Source organism: Pyxicephalus adspersus, chromosome 9 (assembly GCF_032062135.1).
Source record: "Pyxicephalus adspersus chromosome 9, UCB_Pads_2.0, whole genome shotgun sequence".
Lineage (NCBI taxonomy): Eukaryota > Metazoa > Chordata > Amphibia > Anura > Pyxicephalidae > Pyxicephalus > Pyxicephalus adspersus.
The window spans coordinates 62690768-62715956 of record NC_092866.1 but is presented as its reverse complement, the minus strand read 5'-3'; the positions used below and the strand labels follow the sequence as shown (position 1 = coordinate 62715956).

The window sequence follows — 25189 nt, the reverse complement described above, 5'->3', positions numbered from 1 at the left end:
ACAGAATTCTGCACAATTTTATCAGATTTCCCACTTTGGTCAGATCTGGTGACTATCCAATGCCCATAAAATGCAATAGTGACCCAGAATGACCCAAAAAAAGGTTTTAAAAGTAGTTCCATCACTAGAGATGAAGAACAAGAGATTTGAAGGGTGATTTTTAGTTGTGATCTGCAATGGTACCCCTGCATAGTTTTACTGTTGGCATTGATACCCCCAACCAAGCCTTGTGGTTGGTTAGGAGTTATTCCTAACATTATTATTGTGCTGTATTATTGAACATGCTTGCTAGACTTTTTAAAAGCTTCCTCCTATTCTCAGATGAATTCTTCCACTGACCACCACGCTAATATACTGTGAGCTGTGTATATATAATAATTATAGTTTCCTGAATACATGAAAGCTATTTCTAGGGATCCCCCATGTCTAAAAAGTCAGGAGAGGCTGGTTCATGCCATGTTGAGTGCATGCGCTCCTGGTGCATCCTCAATTCTTGGGTGAATTCACAAATCCTGCTCCACCATTTTACCTTGTGATTTGCTACAAAGTAACAACCTTGCAGTCTCATCTCTGAGAGGAAAGAGAAAATTCTTCATCCTACCCGTAGAAGACCATAATTTAGACTAGGCAAAGTCTCTTGAGTGACGCTATAAAACTTTTCTGAAAAACTCTACTGTTTTTGTGACTCATAAGAATTGTATCCATGAAGATTTGTACAGTTACCAACAGGTTCTCTTTTATGTTTGATAATGGTTTACAATTACAAATCTGCTGTTCTTTGTTGGTCACTACTGTTACTTTTCAAAGCTTCAAGTTTTCTCTGATGTTGTATTAGGGGTGTTGCTATGTTCTAAAAGGGGGGTTATAACTGGAGTCCAGAGAAGCCCGAAAAGTTTAAACTTCATATTTGTTTAGGGCTACAGAAAAGTGATAAGTGATCTGTGTGAAAAAGTGGAAAAACGTGCTGGTAAAGGCAACTCTGCACTGATCCAATAAAAGCCAAGAACCAGTTTGGAACCATAAAAGATGTAAACTGAAAACAAAATAGAAACAAAATTCCAATCTTATCCTGAGATCTGTAAAAGGTGTGAAAAAAATGTAAAATCTTAAGACGGCGTATTACATAAAAAGGCAACTTAAGCTGTCAAATAAGCTTTTGCAAATAGGTCAACGTGCAAAGTGATTAAAAACCAAAAAATAAGCCGATTTCCTATTTTGTACAATTTGAAAATAGGCTTTGTTATGTAGTGTCAGAAAAACTCCTGAAATTGATTTTTTACAGCAACATTTTAATAATAAAAATGTAATAATATTAATAAAAGTTTAAACATGGGAAATATGAATTAGCAGGTTTTTATTGTAGACAAATTATTCTTTCCTTGCAATAGAGAATTTCTTTTAGCATCTGTTGGATGCACAAAGAACAAGGGGGTACTGTTTGCCTATGGAGGAAAAAAAGTTTAAGCTCCGGATAAGGAAGGGATTCTTCACGGTAAGGTCTGTGAAAATGTGGAATGGGCTCCCTCAGGAAGTAGTTTCAGCAACTTCTATAAATCACTTTTAGAAAAAGCTGGATGATTTCTAGAAGCACAGAATATAACTGGGGATTAAGGCTTTAAAGTAAAGATAACAGAGACTATTGATCCAGGGAACATCCGATTGCCTCATGGAATCAGGAAGGAATTTTTTTCCCCTGTTGGAGCAAATTGTACCCGGGTTTTTTTTTGCCTCCCTCAGAACCAACTATGTCTTATAGGGTTTTATATCTGGGATATGTTTATTTCCCTAGTGGTTGAAGTTGATGGACTTATGTCATTTTTCAACCTAACCTACTATGTAACTATGCACGCACGGTGTTGCAACATCCCAGCATGGTTGAGGCAGCACCGTGGCTCAGTGGTTAGCACTCTGGACCTTGCAGCGCTTGGTCCCAGTTTCAAATCTCAGCCAGGACACTATCTGTATGGAGTTTGCAGGTTCTCCCCGTGTCTGTGTCGGTTTCCTCTAGGTACCCCAGTTTCCTCCCACATTTCAAAAACTTGCAGTTAGGCTAATTGGTTTCCCCTCAAAATCGACCTTAGACTGTATTAAAGACATATGGCTATGGTAGGGACATTAGATTGTGAGCCCTTTGAGAGACAGCTAGTGACATGACTATGAACTTTGTACAGCGCTGCATAATATGTCGGCCCTATGATGAACCAAAGAATATGACAGCTGGAGAGGAGTTGAATAAAGTTCTGCTTTGAGTGGGTGTAGGGACAGTTAGGTTTTTTTGGATGAGGTAGAGGAAGGCTAAAACCTTGTTATGCGTTTCTCTTTACTGATTGAGAAACACTAGAGGTATTATAGATATCCTATATATAAAAGAAAAAAACATTTTGCATTCAAATCCCTCCACAGTTCTTGTCCCACTTACCTTTCTGCCCTGATAGAAAAATACCCCCCTAGTCGCTCTCTTCGCTCCTCCAGTGATTTACTAATGACTTCTTCACTCATAACCTCATCACACACACAGCTGCAAGACTTTTTTCTAGAGCTGCCCCGACTCTCTGGAATGGTCTTCCTCCTCCCTATTTGGCTTGCTCCTACTTTCTGCTCATTTAAATAAGCACTCAAAATCCAATGTTTCAACCTCACCTACCCGTCTTCTTCCGTCTCCTTAAACACTCACTACTCATTTACTACTTATTACCTATTGTGATACTTCCCCCACCTCCTAGATTGTAAGCTCTTTGGGGCAGGGTCCTCTCCTCCTCCTGTATCTGTCATTTGAAACCCCTATTTAATGTACAGCGCTGCATATTATGTTGGTGCTCTATAAATCCTGTTTAATAATAATAATAATAATAATAATAATAATAACAACATTCCAGTTAAGTAGCATTGTCCTCAGAACAGATTTCCTCTTTTAGAAAAATTCCCCTTACCATTTACTCTGGTGACAATAACCACAATAAAGAGAAGGTGCATCTCTGACAATAAACAAAAAAAAAATTATATAATTCACTTTGAACAATTTGTGGAAAGCGTGTAATAAGATGAATAAAAAACTTTGAAAACAAAAAAGGTTTAAATTATCAGCAGGCAGAGATCTCGGCTTGTTAAATCATACAAAAGATCTTACAAGTTGGACAAATGTAACTCCTCAGGATGCCAGGCTGGCACATTTGTTCCTAATAATATAAAAGAATCATTACTTACAGTTTTGTTAGTTCAGGTTCCCTACGGTGCCTTCAGTCTGACTGAGCAACCTACTGATTGACCTGCAGGGATGCGGCTGGAAGGGTTGGAGTGCCACTCCCACATGAAATGATAATTCAGAGTTCCTGTAAAGCAAGTAAAGGTTATTCACCAGCACAGTTTATTAAATGTACTACTTATTGGCAATTTGGTGTTTATAGTTCTATCAATGAAATTAAGGAAACCGTTCTGCAATAACAGAAGATAGACGAGCTGTAAGGTTAATGGTCCTATAGGGGTCCACAGTCGTGAGAAAAAGAAAGTACCCCCTTTTTCTAATTTCAAGGCTTATGTATCGGGACAGAAAAAAAGTAATCCAGTCCTTCGCAAGATCCAAAATGTTTTATAACCACACACAACAGACTCCGCCGGGTCATCACTTATTTACCAAAAATGGAGTATCCGTGTGTGAAAACCTAAGTACACCTCAATGATTCAATACCTTGTACCACCACCTTTAGCACTAATATTTGAAATCATCGTCTTCTGGATTTTACCATTCTCACATCGAGGGAATAAAGGCTGACGCTTCTTTACAAGAATTCTGAAGTTTATCGAGGTTTGCAAGCATTCCTTTATGCACAGCTCTCCTAAGCTTTTCCGCAGCATTTTGATAGGGTTGAGGTCTGGACTTTGGGCCATTGCTGCACATTAATTCTTTTCCTTTTCAGCCATTCTGTTGTAGATTTGCTGGTGTACTTTGGATCATAGTGTTGGGTGATCCAGTTCTGGCCAAGCTCTAGCTGTCACACAGTTGGTTCTAGACTACTTTGGTGTACAGAGGAGTTCATGGCTGAGAAATAACCTTAAATCATCTCCTCTCCACCACTATGCTTCACAGTTGGTATGAGGTGTATGCTGTGTTTGGTTTTCCCCAAATCTGGCATTGTGTGCATTATGGCCAAACGTCTCCACTTTGGTCTCATCTGTTATCCTAAGCCAAGCTGCCATATTGCATTGCGATTGTTGCATTGCTTGTAGATCCACGAATGACGAGCCCTGTACACACACCAGATTCTCGTCCGATATTAGCCCTGAGGTGATTATCAGATTGGTGTTTTTTTGAATGCAAAGAGATAAAAATCATCCTTTCATATTGTAGCCATTCATCTAAAGGCTGCCAATAAGCATGCAGGTGTTGCTGGAGGCGGGGATGCTTTGGAAATGAATTGGATATTTGTGTTATGGACACATCCTGTTACATTTATTTGTTGATGCATTATAAAAATACAAAAAGATATTAATTGAAAATATTCAATATGAAATTGCTTGTCACAAGAATAGGTGGATTGCCATGGTTGTCTCCGCCTGCTTAGTTCCTTGGCTGTGTTTATTTGACTTTCATATATCAAAGTTAGAATCTGGACTGAATTCTATCTATGTACCGGGTCAGTGGTTACACCAAAGCACCGGCCTGCAGGTCAGCCAGGCAATTAGTATTTTGGCCGCACCTAGGTACTTTCTCATAAGAGTTTCTGTAGCCCCATAATGTCTAGAGGTCATTGAAGCCTCACTAAGGCAAAATTTAGCAGTGCCAGGTTGTGATGTGAACTTGGCAATAACTCTGTCACTAATTAACTTAAATGATTTTACAGACGTTTGCTGCTTTTATTAGGTACACCGGGCTTGTGTTTGTTTAGGGCTAATGAATGAACAGAAATGTAAAAAATGCAATCATTTAGTTGTCTTGCACTGTGAAGTAAAGCACGGGGGCCGCCATTAATGGCACCTTGTCATTGGGGTCCCTGGTTGTGTCTCCTTCCAATACATGTCAGGTTCAGTTAACACTTTTAAGTAGAAACTGCAACTGTGACTAGGGAATTTTTTTCCTCTTGTGTTAGTGACCGCCCTGCATCATCTGGACGAGAAATTAGAAGAGTTGGGGAGATGAAGGCAAATACAGCAACCGTGTTCTCCACAGAATTTTTTTTTTAAACTGTAACCAGGTGGCAGCCCCAGTATTGTGACCCCACTGTTCAGTAATCACAAAAACAGCCGGGTGGTTACTGAAGAATGCCGGGCGGTGCGCCCAGCTAAGAGGGCCTGGGGAGAACACTGCTGCAAGGAAAAGGAACTTGAGCAAAGTTCTATCCTTTAATCTAAAAACATGCTTTTGTTGTCTCTGCTCCCATTCAGGAGATTTTCCATCTCTTCCTGTCCTGCTCTCGACCTGTCCCAAAGAAAGGAAGACAAGAAAAATCTCCCTCTATTCTACACCTTCCTCACACTATCCAAAATTAAAATAACTCATCTGGGCTTTGGCTTTTACTGCAAGTCGGCCAGGCTGTCCTTGTGCTGTCAGTCTTCTACTGAGAGTTTGCTGACAGGAGGTAACATAATGTGAAATGACCAATAACCAATGTGCTAATGCTCTGTCACTGGATGACCACAGAGCGAGCTGTGTTGCTTACTGCAATATTGCAGTCATACAAGTGACCAATCTGGTTTTACACAAACACAATAATCTATAGAAAGCCTAGATTCTTATATTAAATTCTCCGGAGCTCTCCCCTGCAGTAACTTCTTTTTACCACTAATCTAGTTAAATGATGGTAGGTCCTTGAACGTGTTTCCTCTGAGCCCAGACTCTTTCTTTTGAAGAGTTCTTCTCAAAAATGTTGCTAGCAGGACAGGAAGTGAAGGTAAATCTTCTCTGATGGCAATAATCACCTGAGTGGAGTACTTACCCCCAAAACTAAAAAGAAAAAGAAGTTTTACTAGAAATGCACTTCAAATTTCAAGGAAGTGGGAAGCACAGCAACAAGTACGATTTTATAATATTTACAAATCCATTATTCCAGTGTGTTAAATTGGCTGCGTCTAATAAATAGAATACAAAGATATTTTAGTTAAACAATAATTAGGAAGAATAATAATTAAAAAGAAAAAAAACTCCTCCTTTACTAAACATATTGAGCTCATGAAATTAGGTCATGGACCTTCATACATCAAATATTTAGCGGTACACACACACAAGCTTAATTTTAAAGCTCTCATCCAACTGGCAACTTTCCATAACTTTTGAAGTTTACCCTTAAATGATATTTTTTACAGTGAAAAGCCAATCAGAAAGCTTCAGTTTTATTTATTTTGGTTGGCGAGCATGGTGACGAAGTCTGAATCCCAGCTAAGACACTATCTGCAGTTTGTAAGTTCTCTGTATTTGCATGGGTTACTTCCAGGCACTCCACTATCCACCTCCCAATACCATACTGGTAGGGTAAAAGCCACAACAATACTATTATAAGTGACATAATGTACGTTTATAAGGACAAGCACTGGGGCATGGTGGCCTAGGCACATGTTTTGGGGAGCCCTCATTGCCTTCTAAACTTCTTCTCTGGTACCCACACACCAAGATTTAATTATTTTTTAACCAAGGACTGAGTGGTTAAACTCCGTGAACTAGTCAATCTGTAGACAGAGTCCTTGGAGCTTGTCCCGTGGAGTGTAGACTGCGACAAGATGGCGCCTTAGTTTTTGCCACTTGTTTTAGATTTGATCCTTCGGTGAGGCTGGGTTAGGTCAAGGCCTGCAGAGAGTGGAGGAGGAGATAGATTTTTGGAACGGGGGTACTTCCATTGAGATTATTCTTGGAGGATAGGCATCAAGGATTCTCTGGGTAGCGCCACACTTCAGAAGTAGCATTGTTGTAAGCTTATTGGCACCACACGGCCCATGCATGAGCTTATAGCTTCTCCTGTACTGGACTGACTATGTCCCCAAAATATGGCTGAGTTCGAATCTGAAGATTATTGGGACTAAATACCGACCATGCCTGTGGCTCTGTTTACCATAATAAAAGCTTCTCCGAGAGAAAAACTTGTGTGGAGTCAAGCAAGAAGCAGCAAAGGTGGCTGATAATTGCATTGCATTGATCATCAATGGTTCCTTTGCCCGTCTCGTGTTGTAGTGGTGCCTTTTGGCAACCCCGACTTACAGGCCTTACTTCATTGTGTATTATCTTGGAGCAACTAGCCATCAACCCTCTTCTCAATGCACCTGTAGCTTTGCCTTCAGACTCCCTCCAGTTTTCTATTCTTGTCTCTTTTGGGTAACATATGCCATCAGTCCTAGGCCTTTCTCTTTCCAGAAGGAACATCTGATGGACTCTGCTGCATGATTGGGCCCCTATTACCATAGCGGACATACTGGTATAACCTCACGTGTTCTTTAAGTAGCATGCTGAAAGCGGTGCCACAATCCCAAACTTTTCAATCACCCACAATAACTTGTATTTGAAGTTACAACAAACCATATAAAGCTACACTGTTCTCCAATGGGAAATGCGTCTGTTAGTCCATAGAAGCATGCAAAGACTTTCAGCAATCTGACCCGAACACGCTTATCCTTTGATGTAACTCTATGCATCATAGCCACAGACTCTGGTGTTTAACTGCTTCAGCATTGGACTTTCTTCTCAGGACTCCGAATATGACGTACCTTTAGTTTTTGTCCGTTGGATTTGACTTGCGTCCTCTCTCTGTTTCCTGTTCTTGATGTTATTTTTGATGAATATTGCTTTCTTCAAGGGTTCTATTGGTGCCTGGAAGGTTTAGGAAGTACAAAGCTACAAATGTGATTATGGTTTGGCAATAAGATAGCAGACTTCTGTAGCTTGTGAGGTGTACAGCCATCGTAAGGTTTATTTTGTAAATGCAGATATAAAATAATGGGTATTTCTTCCCTTCCCTTATATCTGTCCCATTTTCTTTCCCTTTATATTCTTTTCTTGTTGCCCCATGTCGCTTTCTTCCCTCTTATCCTTCTCTGGTCATGGAAAGAGGGGGTGATTATTCTAAAATGTACGTCAGGTTGTTGAGCTGTGATCTTCCGGGGTGGGTGTGAGCAGGACGAAAGTCAGAGGCCTGGGCAGAAGTACCTCATGTGCCCCCCGATGGTAGCCCTGGGTGTCAGCAGCCCCACGCCCCTCACCTTTCTTGGCGCCTAGCATCGTATACTTACTAATGCTCAGAGACCCCAGATCCCCTGTATGACTGGGTTTGGCATACAATAGTAGTCAATGTACACAAAGAGGTTCTCCTTTCTATTTCTTTCTTTGTATTTGGCCCCGGGGAAGTGAGGGTTTTTTTCCTCAAGGTTCTCAAGACAAGAGAATTTGAGGGAACACAGCCACCCCATCAACAGATCCTCTGTGTTCTCTCCTCTAAAACGTCCCATGAACCAGAATCGATTAGCTGACCTTTGCTACTGCTTGAGGTTTAGAGTCTTTGCTATTAGAATTGCTTGCAGTATTGTACAATTCGGTCTGTTTACTAAATTTTACTCCCTGCTCACCCCTTTATCCTCCCTTTTCCTAAATAATTGCGTTTATTTAGGTACAAGTGCAGTGTAACAAATAGAAAATATCCAAAAACCACATGCAGAATATAACAGACCTTAAAAGTAAAAATGTCTGAGATGGAGGAGGCGATAGAAGTGCGATCTGAACATCATTATTATTATACAGGAAAGGGTATTTAAGGTAAGGACCAGTGGCGTCACATGTCACAGTATTTATATAGCACCAACATATTATGCAGTGCTGTACAAAGTCCATAGTCAAGTCATTAGTTGTCCCTCAGAGGAGCTCACAATCTAATGTCCCTACCATAGTCATATGTCATTAATACTCTCCAGGGACAATTTTGGGGGGGGGGAGTCAATTAACCTCACTGCATGTGGGAGGAAACCGGAGTACCCAGAGGAAACCCACACATGGGGAGAACCTGCAAACTCCATGCTGAGATGCGAACCTGGGACCTAGACTGAAAAGGCCAGAATGCTAACCACTGAGCCACCATGCTGCCCAATGATTCATACATCTGACGACTCCTCCACCATTTGATGTTTCAGCTATAATATATTTACTAGTCGGAGTTTTCATTTACTTGGAGACGTAAAAATAGGAGAATGGGAATCAGTAGGTGGAAAAAAAGATGACATGAGAGCGAAAAACCTAAACGGTACACTCATCCATGCAATGCAATCAGTAACTCTTCCCTGAACAAACAGTGACTAAAGTTTTATTAATACAGCAGGTGGCATTTACTGCAATTATATCAACTGACAGATTATGTAAATTATCGTTACTGAGGTAATTCTAGAAAATATTGATTGGTATTTGATCCTCGGCCTTTTATTACCCTCTGAGTCGCTGATGTAGCTCAGGTGTTGAGCTGAAGGCCGTTACCTGCTGACTTGTGTGTGACGACCGAAACCAAAGGTCAGGTTTACATCCGGGCAATAAGAAATGACTTCAGCAAAAGCCAGGTTACAAAATCAGGTCTGCTTTAAAGAAACCTTACAAGTAAAAAAAGGAAAATTTTATCTTTTTAATTTATTATTGGTCAATTTTTCTCCCTTATCGCGCTAATAGCTATATCTTTATTTATATGTGTTATTCTTTATTTTGTTTGTGTAACATAGAAAGATAATGTACTACAATTGAAGAAAAAAAGCAAATACTGTTTGCCAGGTTTTGTACCAGTAACGCCATTTTAGTTATCTGCTTTTTTTTTTAATAAAACTGCTGCCGATAAATAGAAAACACATTTCAAGTCTTTTGTCTATAGTTTTCATGAATGAATGAATGCCATAGGTGTTAAAAAAAAAAATTTGCAGCAAAAAAGTATTGTTGTCCCTTTATACTTTTTGCACCACAAAACCATGGCAAGCGTTACTTTCTCTAAAGTATTTCCAAAGTTGTCCAAGAATAAACCAGATATGAACAATTAAAATTAAAGAGGAAAGGGCTAAAGACGGCTTTTGTGGCAATGATTATTTATTGTAATCACATAGGGGATCATTAGTCAGATCCTTCACTAGACATACTTCTATTCATAGCAGATACGACTCAAGAAGCTACATAGTACATTTCAATTCTGAACAACATAATAGATTTGTTCCAAATGTCTTGTTTTGTTACCCGACGCGTTTCGCTCTCAGGCTTCTTCAGGGGATTTTTGGAGACTTGGCTAATATTTGTCAAAAATAATATATATAGAATAAAACATTATAATATGTATGGACATCAGCTATGAATAGAAGTATTATGTCTAAGTGAAAGATCTAACTAATGATCCCTATATGTGATTACAACAATCGTTTTTATATTGCCACAGAAGCTGTCTTTAGCCCTTTCTTCCTAATTTTCATGGCTTGGCAAACAATAACAAGTAATCCTTCTCTGGTAAACCATTTCTGTCTATTGCAAGAATAAATCAGCCCTGTATTGGAGTTATACAAATGATCTCTGGGATCTTTATACTCATTATGGACCAAAGCAAAGTGTAAAAGTGAATGCAAGCCCCAAGACTCTTTTCCCTTTTATGAATTCCTGTGTGAATAATATATCTTGTGGGTATGTGTTCTTTTTGAATGATATTCATTGTTTGCAGCAAATTCCAATTCTCTTTCTTATTCTGGTAAGCAAGGTGCAGGTGTGGTCAGCTTGTGCCCCATTTATTATTATTATTATTAATAGAGAGGATTTATATAGCGCCAACATATTATGCAGCGCTGTACACCATGACTTTGAATATGTACTACGGGATCCTGTGCCAACATGCAATGTAGCATCATAATATTACCATGATACCCCACTGCCTGGCTCAGATCAGACTGGCCCATAGCTTGGCCATCCATTCCAGGAATGCAGCCATTCTCCATTCAGCCAGAATAGGAAATGGGAAGGATGCTAAAACCATAAAACAAAACAAACTGTGCAATCCTTTGTACTGGTATCATATATTGTAATAATAAAATAACTTCCTATTAGGGGTCCGGTAGAACCCTTTTATCCCGAATAAAGAACATATCATATATGTATGAATATTTGTTGGACTGGCACAAAAAGCGACCTTTTTGCTGATAATTTCTGTGGAATTTGGCCAACCATCTTTGTTACGCTCTGCAGTGTAATTGCAAATTTTTCTCAGTAATATCTGCCAGTTAATTTATATTGTAGCCAGGGCCGATCGGCTGTGAGGCAAATAGTTAGGTTATTTGTACCTGCAACCTTTCTATCCTTGCAGAAAGCACGGTCCAAGCTGTGAATCTTGCAGCCCAGCAGAGGATGTTTTTGTAGGTGGTTGGTGTGTGATGGGGGTCACACTGGTGCAGACTATTATTAATAAAAGGAGAGGACCCTGCCCTGAAGAGCTTACAATCTAGGAGGTGGGGGAGCCAATGAAGATGAAGCAGCTTCAATATCTATTGCAATCCTTACCAATGTACTAAGTTTTTGGGGTGATGGTGGTAAATCTGGTACTTGCTTGGCACTCTTTCTGCCCTCCCTGATTTTAGCAAAGGCCAATGTTATAAATAAACTCTATGCAATCCTGACTAACGTTTGATTTCCAAAGCAATAAAGCACTGATAGTCCATAATGAACAGTCAGTGATGTTTTAAGAATAATCTGATTGCATTGTTTGGTTGGAAGATACCTGGATTATTCGGCATTTTTGGAAGTAGGTGTGTTGGGTACTAGACGTTATCCAATCGAGATGAGGTGACATTCTTGTCTTTCCGGTTAGGGCAGCGACTATGGTGATATGTTCATTAGACACTCTGTCTGTAAGTAGCGGATTGGGGTTTGGATCAATGGATTGAGTAAATGGTACATTGAATACTTGAAACTATTTGCAGGGATTAACTCAAACCTTTCAATATAGTTTTAGAAAATAACGAGAGAAAGAATTGCACAGTTTATGCCAGCATAGCGCCTCTGGGCTTGTCTTTGTTGCTATCTCTTGGAATTGGAGGGCTACACCTAAGTGTTCCATTGATGTATATTAAGGCAGCACGTTAGGAATTGTCTGCCAATACACCGCAATGTATGACAAGGGGAACATGCACCTTATGTGTTTGGTGTGCTGTGGTTAGCTCTGTTGTACAATGCAATGGGGTGCCATTTACAATGATGCCACCAAACTGCCCCTCATATAAAACAGGTGTGCAGATGCTGCAATACTCGGTGTGAATGGGCATCTAATTTGTGAACAGTAATTTAGGAATTGGAAGGAGAGGAAGGTGCACACCACATGGTTACAGAAGTACAAACCAAAAGACACTGGACCTGATTTATGAAAGCTCTCCAAGGCTGGGGAGAATACACTTTCATCAGTGAAGCTGGGTAATCCAGAAAACCTGGAATGGCTTTCAGTAATTTGCTATTTGCTAGCAGATCCATTTGAGGTTTGCTGGATCACCCAGCTTCACTGATGAAAGTGTATTCTCTCCAGCCTTGGAGAGCTTTCATATATCGGGCCCTATGTCAGGTGGTCTGTGTGTGCTGGAATAAACTCGGACTGATTGTATTTATTTGTTGCCTAGAATTGCTTTTTCAGGTGTTGCTTGCATGTAATTTCCATACCTTTAGAGGCGCCTAAATGTGGCTAAAGCTACACATCCAAAGGGCCTAAAGTTTTGCAAAAAGTTGGCACTTGGTCTCCGACCTCCTGGCTTTTCTATGCAATGCAGACCGATCATGGCTAGTGGAAGGGACGGTATTGGTTCTACCTTTGTATATTATTCACAGTCATGTAACACATTATTTATATTGTTATCTAACAGAACAATCAAAAGACTGATTAGGTATTTAGAACTACTTCCTTGTATTCCCTCTTTATCAGGACATCAGATCTAATCTATTGTGTTTTAGCCCTTACATTATTTACAAAGTTTTGACTACAAAGGCGATCAAAATAAAATGTTTGGAGCAGATGTATTAAATGAATCCTGTAATTATACAAACGTTTGTTTATTGTAAAGCTGACCCGAAATGAAGATCCTTATACTTGTCATTCTGGCTTGTGGAAGGTGACTCCGACCTCACAGGAATCATCTACGTCCAACACTTCTGCATGTGACGGATATCTGTCCTGCTGCATTGTGTGGTTGCAGAATAATGTCGGGGTCGGTGAATCTGCTCACTTTGAAGTGTTAAAGGAAAATGATTCTTCTGCTGGTATTGATGATCCATATATCTGTATCAAGAAGACTTGAAACCTTGCAAAGTCAGCTTTGAAGGTGCAATGCTTTGCCTTTTTATGTGTGATCTTCTGTCTGGAAGAACTGGTTCTGGTCCTGGCTGTATCGGCTTCATGGCCTGGTATACTGGGGCCCATTTTTACTTCTAATTGGATCACTGATCAGATAAAATGATTACAAAGTCTGTGAATCTAAAGTGATTTCAACAGCAGACCATTCACAAGCTTTTTTTAAGCTTAATTAGATGTGGAGTTACCATAGATGTTGTTAAACCTTAAACAATGGAGCAAATCTGATAATGAGTTCCTAAATCTTCATGCATTGTGTAGTCGTTGGAAAGGATTGTGAAAGATCCTTTCCAATGACAATTATTGCATGTGTGTACATGGCCTAAGTATGGGGCATTTAGGTGGCTAAAGCACTTTGTATAACTAAGTTATCTGTTATCATGTCAGTGTTTGCTGCTACGCTACCTCCTGTGTACTACTACCCCAGCAATGGCGTGTCCTGATAATGGTTACCATGCTAAGCTGTCTGTAAATCCTCACCAAGGTGACCAGCACACGTGGGGGGCAGTCATCACCCCCCAATATTAGGAGAGCAGCACAATGCCAGCAACTAAACAGTAAGAGGGAATATTTATAAAGCACTAAAATCATTTCATCAATCAATGGCAGGGGATTGCATTAGAGTCATTGTAAACACATTGGTTCTTTTTTTATTTTGTAATTTAGGAGCGTAGTTATAAGTGGTGACCAAACATTCACTATGGGTGAACCTTACAACCAACACTGGATAAGGCACGTGTGTCCTTGTTCCACACTCTAGCAGTTGCTATTTTGCAGATATATGACCAGATAACTGACACCATAATTAGGCTTTTTATTTAAAGCTGTGCTGTCCTTGACAATATCTCTGGAAAGGATCCTCACACCTTATACTCACCCTTATCCGTTCCCCTCACAGCTCTTTGCAGCCACATCTGACATACGGGGGTTTGGGGGTCTTCGTGGCCGGTGTGACAATGAATCTAAAAACAATACATTTTTGCAAAGTGTAGAAGAGGTTTATATAAAGGAAATTTCCAGTCCTGGTATGTGCACAGGCCAACAAACATTATTATGCCCAATAGGACAAAGCCAAAATAAATAAATAAAATCAACACTTGTCTAAAATAAAAAAAAAAACTAAATGTCATTGCAACATTTGTTCTTTCATGGTTGCATTACACATCCCTCCACAATAGCGTATTCTTCCTCCTGTACGCCTCCCACATCCCTCAATAACAGAACAAAGTCATTAACATTTTCATGTTTTTTTTTTTTATTTTCAATTGATACTGTATGAATACAAAGTTTCTAAAAAGCTACAAAAAATCTACCACTATCCAGAAGGCATCAAAATCTGTCACTTTTGCAAAGACATTAAAACACCTGCAGTAACCAACACAAAAATAGCATTTTAGAGTGATGAAATAATTGCACTTAACTGTCATAGATATTAAATCACACATGTACCGCCAAAAGCTAGAATACAATTTTATTTTATTTGTTTTTTTTTCTTTTTTATTCAAACAAAGCACCGTTTAAAAAAAAAAAAAAAAAAAAAAATCTCCACACAAACCCTATAATTTCATATTAACTATCTCTCTAGAAGATAAATTCACTTTAAAGCCAACACTTGAAACATCTTTTTTTTTTTTTAACATAAAGGTACCAGTACCTACACAAGGACAGAGACAGGAAAATAAAATTGTTAAAAGGCTTTGACTGATGTCGCCTTGACGGAAAGTTTTGAAAATGGTACAAAAACATCAGCTTTGTTTTTTTTGTGAATTATAAAGGTAACAAGGCAGCTTCTTCATGAACAAAAACCGGCTACAACATTAAATTAACCACTGACCATATATGAATATGTAGATTCACAAAACCAGTACTTTTTTTTTTTATTCTTATTTTTTTTTCTCTTTAACAGTACACAAAACAGAAGGCGAGAATTCTTAATAAAGACACTTACAATGTGAACACAGTTTTATGGCAAAACAGTTTACACACAACAAAGTCATATTGAAGCAGTAAAGGCTATCGGGTTTTGAGAGTTATAAAATTTTGTCTTGTATTAGGCACGTTTTGATTTTTTTTTTTTTTTTATATATTTTCCTTTTTTTGTAACCTAGAATAAGCTAGGAAAATAATGCAGCCATAAAATATACAACCTCTGATGACCTGGGGGGTTCGCCGTGGCTGGTTAATATATATTTATATATAGATTTGTTTCTTTTTATAAATAAGTAGCCATGTTGGGTACGATGATTGAGGCTGAAACACAAATTTAGGACTGGCGTATTCTAATATTTCCACGTCAGGTGGATGATTTCTCTTAACGCTTCACCAAGCAAATATGGTTCGGTTAAGATGGGGGAAATGATATTTTTATTGTGGACTTCCCAGGGCAGATGTGTTAAAAAAATCTTTATTATGAAGGAAACCTCTATGCAAAAATGTTATCACAACAGAAATTACTTCCATAGGAAGAATCTCATCTATTTAATTTTTATCTTTTTTTTTATTTTTTACATCACAGTATATATGTAGGTTCTAGTTATTTTTTTTCTGTACTGAAAATGTAAACTTTCAAGAGGACAAGAAGATGGAGCGTGCGGGTGTGACAGTAAAGTTTATGAAATGTGATTTTTTTTTCCTTAAGCCAAAATGAAAGATAAAAAAATCAAGCCAGGCAGTAAATGGTAATATTGTACATGGATAGGAAAACATGGGTGTGATAAGAATGTTGTAAATATCTCCTTTGTTGACGTTTTATTCTTTGTGGGGTTGAAGGGGAATAAAAGGGACTCCTGTAAAGGCAACTGGTTCCAACGGCATTTGAAGGCATAAAGTTAGAGCGCTATAAAAGATTTGTAACAGTTTTTAGGGCTACTGTGCACCCCTACATCCTGCAAACAATGGCGAGAAGAGCCAGTGGCCAGCAATGCAGGTGACAATTTTAGCGTTTTCCCCCGGACCGTCCTGAAGCCCCACTAGGAGTGCCCATTGTGGAGGTAACTATCTGCACACACGTTTGGATCGATGACGTGTAATTGCCCCATATCCACAACACGTGAATCGTTAGTGGGACTTGAGGACCGTCGTGGGGATCGCTGTTGTAAGGCAATGTGTAACGCATGGCCAAACATTTAGAGCTGGTAGCTGGAATTCAAAAACCTGTCACATCACCAAAACAAAGGGGACTTTGATGTCCCGGATCTCAGCATTGATTTTTTTTTAGGTTTTTTCCTGCTGTGGAACAGAACTGTGGCAGTTGAGCTCACGCATGTGGCGGCTCCATTTAAAGCCACCGTGTGGCTTTGTCGTAATCCGTCCAAACAAAAGGCATTGTGGTGATCTGTCTGTATTTTTGGTCTCTACAAATTTCCATAGACATTAGTACGGCACTTTTGTAAGCTGGAATATTTAGGTTTGAAGGCACGTTCAGATCGGGTTCAAACAAAGGAGTTTTGGTCTGGAGGCAGATACAAGCTAAAGGTTATTTCGGTAGCTGAACCAAGAACTGTGGCGTTTGCTTCCTTTGCTTGGTGACGGCGGGTGTTTACCATACACTGAAGGACTATGGGGTCTGGTGATCAAGGTTGGGGAAAGACTCTGAATTACGGCATTTAAGGTGGCCAAGGAAGTGAATGTGGGGTGAACACATGAATGGGTGTCAAAAGCAAATCAATTGATTCAAAGATGGCCGGTCGTAGGCTAGGTGCACACTGGCGGTGGGGTTGTGGTGCTTTTATCGCTGTCACGCGGGATACGCTACAAGGTGCCAGCCGGGGGAGCTTAGCGGGATCACCCAATCCCAAGGGGGAATAAGAGGTCAGTGAATGTGTACAATAGTTTTCGCTGACCTACATCAGTGAGCGCCCTGCCTTGTGCAATGAATGTTTCACGAGTGAATGAATCTTTTCTTTTTGTGTAGTTTTGGGTTCATGTGAAAGCCCCCAACAAAATTTGGGGCCACACTGTACAAAAGTAGAATTACATTACATGAGGCTTTGAGCAACGAGCTAACAAGGAGTGACCTTTAAAACTTTTGAAGTGGCTTCTAAAAAAAAGAATAATTTGGCTGATTTTGGGGGGCGAGTACTGTTGCATGTGTGTGACAGGCTCTCTAAGTAACCTCTAAGGCACTGCATTCAAAATGCTTTGGCAGCTTTGAGTAGTAATAATAATCTTTCATAAAAGTTCTTAGTGATAAATTTTATTTCTTCCAGCTTATAAAAGAGCTCATAGTTACAGGACACTTTTTAGATGGGAGTACAGAAGGAGGGTTAAGGCTGTTTTACAAATGACAGTTTGCTGTTTAGGCCTTTTTTTTTTTCAGAAAAAGTGTTAAAAAAAAATTTGCCCCTTCACGCAGAAAGAAAAGTGTGAAGGACAGAAAGGCAAGGCATTCACCCAAATCTGTGTATGCATTCACCTGTATCACGTCAAAGCCAACTCCACCCATTTCAGTATTGTAGCTGGAATCTTCAATCACCTGGAGGCTCCAATGTCCCTCAATATTGGGGTTACCCCCTCCCTTCATAGTGTTAGGCAGCTCCAAGATGGACCCCTTCATGAGTTAATGCAAATATTACATGGAAAGTGTTGGTGTCCACCTTAAATAGTAGCGGGAGGGAGCTCAGCCCCCCTCCATTGACCTCTAATATAAATATTTAATTTCAAGTGGAGTTGACTTTGTAGTTATCACTGAAATTGTCACAGATCCATAAAACATAACAAAAAAGTCATTTAAGAAGTAGTGTTCAACTTAAAATACAAGTGCTTGAAAGAATCAAAAACAAACCTCCAAACATTTGTTAATACAAAGGCTTATACAAGGATTGGAGGAATAAGCAAAAGGGGGTTGGGGTGAGGGGGGTTAGTGTTATAAAACCCAATAGGGTGCAGAGCTGGAGTGAAATATTCTGCTTTAATGCTGCGGTTTGTAAAAAAAAAATCTTAAAAACACAAATTGGTAAATCTAATCAATCAGCAATGATTATAGAAATCATTTAGAAATTGAGGAGCAGTGGGTAGTAATGCCAGGTGTGAATGAGGAATTTACTGATTTCTATTTTAAATACAGCATTCTGCTAAAGTGCACTTTGAGAACACTGCTCAGAATGAACAGGGTGCGTGCAATTCATTATAAAGGAGTTACCCGCTGCTCTCTGTGCAACTTTCCCCTATAGAGTCTGCTGTGCCCTCTCCTATTACTGCTGGATATGAACCCAGCAACACAAAATGTAAAAACCGGCACAGAGGAGTAAAACTCGCAGCTCTGGCCAAAATGTATTACCTGGCAAGACTAGTGTTAACGTCGGCCTGTACAACATTCTATACTAACCAGTGTTTTCCATCTCATAGGGAAGCCAGCGTGACTCTGTGGATAAGGGAAGGGTAGTAGTGTACAGTACACGGCAGATCCTGACACGTCTTATGTCATCCCCAATATAAAGTGCATGTTAGGACATACTGCTGTGTTGGGATAGAGGAAGGCATTCTATAATACAAGTTGCCAATCTAGAATAAAAAAAGAAAGAAATGCCTAATTTGAATGAAGTCCTATCATGATTTCACAGGCTGACCTAAAGTCAGATCTGAACTTGATGCAAAAGGCTCGGCTGGTAAGTGCTCAGTCCGGATTCCAATGGTTGCCGTCTGTTAGATGGGGTCCTGAATAGCTAATCACACAGAGCTCCCTTTCTAGAAATAAAAAGATTCCCATGCCTTGGGGAAAATAAATGTCATATCTACAGATATCATATTATTTGTAGATATATTAAAAATCAAATTCATTTTGAATGAGTTTATTTTTTTATTTAATTTCGCAATGAAAGCATATACACCATTTGTGTACAGTGGCTTCATCCACCAATGTTGTGCTATTAGTAAAAAAATAAATAGCAATTAGTAAAAGTGTCCTTCTCCATCACATAACTCACCTCTACACTCACAGCCAAGATATCTTATAGCAGTGTTCTCCCCGGCCACTGTTAGCTGGGTGCACCACCCGGCACTTTTCATTAGCCACCTGGCTGTTTTTGGGTGATCTTTGAAGAGTTGGGTCACAATATAGGGGCTGCCACCCGCCTACAATTTCTTCCCACCCAGCTTAATAAAAATTCTGAGTTGAACACTGCTATAGCATTCAAATACCATACATGGCACACCTAGATCAGACACCATAACAGCCACAGCCCAATATATAGCTCTATACCATCCAGCTGCATGCCTGTAGTTGTCCAAATTCTCATCATCAACCAACAGACCCTGCCTAACCAAACGTCTAACAGGTACACAGAAGTAGGGAAACTTTGGATTCCTGTACCTATCTCACCACCCACTTTCCTTGTTCATACCTGAACCCCTGGGGACCCAGTGTTCTTCCCGGCCCCTTTTAGCTGGGTGAACCACCCTGCATTTTTTCAGTAACCACCCGGCTGTTTTTGGGTGGTTACTGATGGGTTGGGTCACAATACAGGGGCCACCACCCACTTACAGCTTCTTCCCACCCATCTTAAAAAACAAATTGTGGATTAAACATTGGGACCTCTCATGACCCCAATCGACTCTGAGGTAGAGGGTCCAGCCAATACCTCTGCCCTATACAGGGCCATGCCAAAAAAAAGAAAAGCATGACAGCAGCCTGTAGAACCCAGACTGAGCATGTGCCAGAGTTGTTCAGTGGTTGACTTCAGGTCCTGGGGATTATGATTTTGCTAGAATTACAAATATAGGTTTGCACCCTGCGTCAGTACAAATAATAAAAAAAAGCAGAAATATTTCACTCCATTCTGTTAAAAATTAAATATAAAAACATTTAAAAAGACAAAACGTTTTTGTAAGTAAAAAAACAAACAAACAAAAAACCTGATTTATTGCAAATAAGCCATCTTTGTTTGCCGATCCTAAGTCTCTGAGTATAGTACGTTCCATAGATCAGATCTTTTCCTACAAGGGCTGGTTTAATTTGCAGTACCGGTTTTTATATAGTGTGGACTGAACATAAAAAATCCTCCCGCCTCATCTCAGGCACATCTGAAGCATATATCATTTGGTATTAAACAGAAAAATAAAATAACTTAGAGAATTACATTCGTCCGTATGCATTTCCCTCAGGTAGTAAAAAAAAAAAAAAAAGAAAGAAAGAAAAAAAGTTTTAAAACTCCTGTTTACATTCATACATTTTTAATGTATTCTGCTTGTACTGTCCAAGCATTTAAAAAAAAATATTAAAGGCTTTTCTTTTTTTCAAAAGAAAAAAAATCAGTGATTTGATTTTTTTTTTTTTATAAATTCCTTTATGATCACAGACAGAGACTACTTTAAGTAGCTGTGGCACCATTAACCGTGTCACTGCTGGATAACCGCGCTGTGCGATTGCTCTGCAAGGCAAACAACGCGTTTTCTCCAACATTATTTTTTTTTTGAACTTTTTTTCTTTTTTAAGAAATCTTTACAAACTAATGTTTCACAGCTACAATTAATTTATAAACAAATTAGAAATGACGCCATTGAAATAAACAGAGCAGAGAAACGTCGGGTGGGCTTTAGGCGTTGCCGCTTTAGTGTTGAGGTTTAGTCAGTGTCCATTGTGAAGTTTTTAGTGTTTGTCTAAATGGGATATATGGAGTGGGAGGGGGAGCAAAGACTACATTCATTCTTTCACCAGCCTGTAGATGTGATGTTGTGCTCCGTGTTCGCTGTTTGACACTTCGAATACGCATGCCATGCACAGTAGTGTGTCTTGTGTGTCCCTGTTTGTTACCACCTTAAACAAAAAAAAAAAGAGAAAGAAAAGTTAAATATAAATTGGTCAAAAAACATGTTATTTAAAGTAGAAATCCTCTTACATATATTAAAAAGTCCCAGTTTTACTTTTGTTAACCAATTGACATTACCAATCATGATACACACAGTATGCTGGCTATATCAGCATGCATATATTTATATATATTTTATAACCCTAGGGTGCCAAAAACATATTTCATGATGATGTGACACATAACCTACACACGGGCAAACTCAACATAACACATTCCTACAAATCCCACAACAGACATTGTATAAAGTTTTCAAAGAATAGGAGCTACCGCATATGTAATGAACTTTTCTGTCTTTTGTAATAATAAACTTCAGTACTTCTTTTTTTTTTTCTTCTCCATTTTGGCCCCCGCAGCATGGCTGCATGGCTGCAGCAGTACTCATGGTAGTTTGAGTACTTCTGTATGTGGGCAAGGGCAGCACAATGGGTCAGTGGTTAGCACTCTGGCCTTTGCAGCACTAGGACACAGGTTCAAATCTTGGCAAGGACACTATCTGCATGGAGTTTGCTTTCCGTTCATATTCCAAAAACTCGCAGTTAGGTTAATTTGCTTCCCCCTAAACTGACCTTAGACTGTGTTAATGACATATGGTAGGGACATTAGATTGTGAGCTCTTTTGAGGGACAGCTAGTGACATGACTATGGACTTTGTACAGCACTCCGTAATATGTCAACATGACAAGGTATGATATGTATTGCTATCCCTCTTTGATAGACTATTTGGGGCAAGTGGATACTGACCTAATTTTTCCTTCTAACTTAAAAGGCAGCACAAAATATCCAGAAATTCTGGGTGCAGAGAAGCTGATGGCAGTGCTTAGTTTAGTTTGGTCTTTGTACTATATGATAAAGAAAGGAGGACGAGGTCAGTGCCCCCTCTAGGCTTCATCATCAAGTAGGAGTAGTGATGGGTGATGAAGAGGGCACAGAAAGTTTTTTTGTTATTTTTTTTGCATTGTGAATAATGAAATATCATACCAACAAAATAGTAAAGTTTTCCAATACACTGTTCATCATGTATTTCTCCGGTAAATGCTTCAGCTTGTGGATAAAGTTTATCATATATTCACACATGGGAGAGCGGTTTATCCTATATACGAATCGTCCGTTTTCAAACCTTGCGTATTCTGTCTGTAAAGACGAGAGAGAAAATCTTGGGATTAATAATATTAAAACAGTCAGATCTAACCATAATCTCAAACAGTCAGGGCACACACAATAATGTGTAACATAATGTGTTTGTTCTAAAACGAACAAAGTAGGGGTAATAGCGAGGATGGGGGATTGTTGGCACAGTGGAACCTTGGAGAATGTGGATAGAATTATGGGTTGGTGCAGAGGCTGATGTGATGATATGGGGTTAGAGCAAGAGAGAAAGGTGGATGGAGCAGCTGGCATTGCATGGGGTTACATAGGGGATTGGTACTCTGGAGGTGACATCAGTGGAAGGTCTGGCTTAGTGGCTTTGGTATGATACCAGGAGGAAAGTTGATTTGGTTTTTGGTAATTGGTGAGATCATTTGGGGTAACCCTCTAAACCCATAGTTCTAATACTAAATGAACTAAAAAAAAAAAAAGAACCAACCGTGTCAGGGATTTTACCCATGTATGTACTGACCAAAATTAACATCAGTTACTGGTGTCCCCACTTGGGGATTGTCCCTCTGTTCTTCTGGCCATTGTTTCCAGAACAAAAACTAATAGGGTGATACACCCCAGTGGGAGTACAGAACAGAATAAACACCAGACGGGTATAGTCTCTCCCTGCGCTCTCCTCACCATAGTGCGCCATTCTGTGTTATTGATGTGTCATTTCATACCTCCACTTTCTCCACCACTTGTTTCCCAAACGAACAGACTTTAGTTGAGCAGGTGATGGTCATGTTTTCCGAGCTCTCGTACTGACTCGTTACCCCGTAGAATGCCCCGGCGTCGTCCTGGATATTACAGTTTAGGTCGGCCTGTTAAAGAAACACAAAGTATCAGCCTGTGATGTGAGATGGCATGGGATTTCTCCACTTCTAATCTAATGCAATGCAAAAAAATGTCATCCAACGATTGGTGGCCTTTTTCCGCCCTCAATGAAGTCTGTGCTGCCGTCATATAAACTTAATGCAGAATGTAAAGCATAAGACTCTGCACACTAGCTGCATTCTCTGCAGCAGTCACGTGCCTAAGCCAATGCAAATACTCCATTTTAAAAATATGTTCAGCAGTCCTGACAAACCTGTGTTGCCGATACGGGCAGGTATGCCTTGGCATCTTCTAGTGCTTTTTCACTTCTCATATTGCAGGATGTTTACGGACACAATTATGCCAAGTTTTGCTTTAAATTCAAGGCCTGCCTAAAAACACTGCAGATACTAATTCTAGCGATAAAAATCATTTACTTGGTATGCAAATAGATCAGGTAGTTGTCTAGTTTTACAAAGGTTATGTCACTTCACATATCACCATCTATCTGTATGTAGTATTGGATCCTGACCAGCAGGGGGCAATGTATGCTCTTTAATATACTAGCACTGAATCTCTAAACCAGCCCTTCACTTTTATTTTTACATGGGGGGGGGGACCCTTAAAAATAACTTTTAGGTCTTTAGGGGAACCCCCTGGTATAATTATTATATCCACAGCTCACAGTACATTAGCCTGCTGGCCAGTGGGAAGAATGTCACCCTTACAGATAGCAAAAAAGATCATTGGTGTCAGTGGCAAATGACCTGAGACGCACAAATTGCTCATTGCTTAAGGAACCTCTGGAGGAACTCTGGTTGGGAAACACTGCTCTGCTGCAAATAAAGTGTATAGAAGTTTTTTATTTTGTTTTTTTTATTTGCTTCTGTCCCCTAGTTTGAGCTTTGCAGGGCTACAAATGTCTGGTCCCTGGCCAAATATTTGTACCCCCTGCAAAAATAATGTATGATGTAATAATGAGTACAGAGCTTTATTTAGGATGCCTGGTCTGTTTTAATATCTCAAACTTAAAAAAAGAAGCAATTTCTGTTTCTATAGTTTGTCTTTAAAGTACTTTAAAGTAATTTGTGATTCTCCTTGAAAATTATACTTCTGCCCTTTCTCAAAATAAAAGATCTCTTCACAATGATAAAAAGCCAAAGTGGGCTAAAAATACCCCAAGTTGTCCAGAAGTAGTTGTGGGATTTCTCGCCCTGCGGAGGGCGCAGAGAATGTGAATGTTGTACACAAAGGAGGCAGCGCGGAGCCATAGGACGGCACGCTGCATGTCTCTCCTATGGCCCAATTACGGCTCTCTGCCATTACCGGGTAATTGCGGCACAGCTCATCTCCCACTTCTTTTGATACGAAGACACTTTACACAGAGACAGCTGATGGGCAATTTATACGGAGAGAAATGGAACACCATTTAAAATGTGTTAGATTCTTCCATGCTTAAGACATATTGATTGATGGGGCTGCCTATGGCGTTTCTAAAACACACATCTGGTAACCTGTAGAGTGTGGCCGAGCGAGGAGGATTCGGGTGATAATGACAATTCTAACAGAGAGACGCAGGGCGCAATGCACCTCATGCCCTTGGAAATATCATTCAGAGACCTCAAATCTGATACCATGGTGGCCAAAGCACCACCTATTACTTTTATCACTACATTACCGATTCTTATATCCATGAAAGCTGATCTCCAGGCAGAATTGTGTGAATGTATTCACCACCATGTGTTGTACAAGTACCTGGATTTGGTTTGGTATCGCCCCCTATGCAGTACAGGTAGGATAGGAGAAAGCACAAGGATTGGGTGGCTGCAATGTGAGAAGCATGCATCAGAATACTGCTTCTCTCTCACTGTCCAATCACAGGCTAGGGGAGGGACAATGGTTGTATCATTAAACTAAGCAAAAAAAGATTATTCCTTCTTCCCGAAACACAAAGCCAGAATTAGATCAGCTGCACAACAATTTTTGGGGGGGCTCAAATACAAAGTTATTTGGTTTTTTTGATCATGGTATATTCTGTGTAACAAGGTCACATCTAATAATCTCATCACTTCAGTAGTAAGTTGCACCTGAGTCTAAAAGCGCCCGGCAATGTCTTTCCTTTAC

At 39.7% G+C, this 25189-nt stretch overlaps 1 protein-coding gene across 9 annotated transcripts in view; it reads right to left on the bottom strand.

The window, feature by feature from the left end:
• Window positions 1–14535: 14535 nt before the first annotated feature.
• The window catches only part of TEAD1 (TEA domain transcription factor 1), a 108632-nt gene continuing 97978 nt past the window's right edge, over window positions 14536–25189 (bottom strand). For all 9 annotated transcript variants that reach the window (XM_072422296.1, XM_072422295.1, XM_072422286.1 and 6 more), the window contains 3 exons: window positions 22933–23073; window positions 22091–22243; window positions 14536–21057 (listed from right to left, as the gene is read on the bottom strand). In XM_072422296.1, coding sequence (XP_072278397.1) covers window positions 20944–21057; window positions 22091–22243; window positions 22933–23073 — 408 coding nt within the window. In that variant the 3' untranslated portion in view covers window positions 14536–20943. The remainder of the gene's footprint in view (window positions 21058–22090; window positions 22244–22932; window positions 23074–25189) is intronic.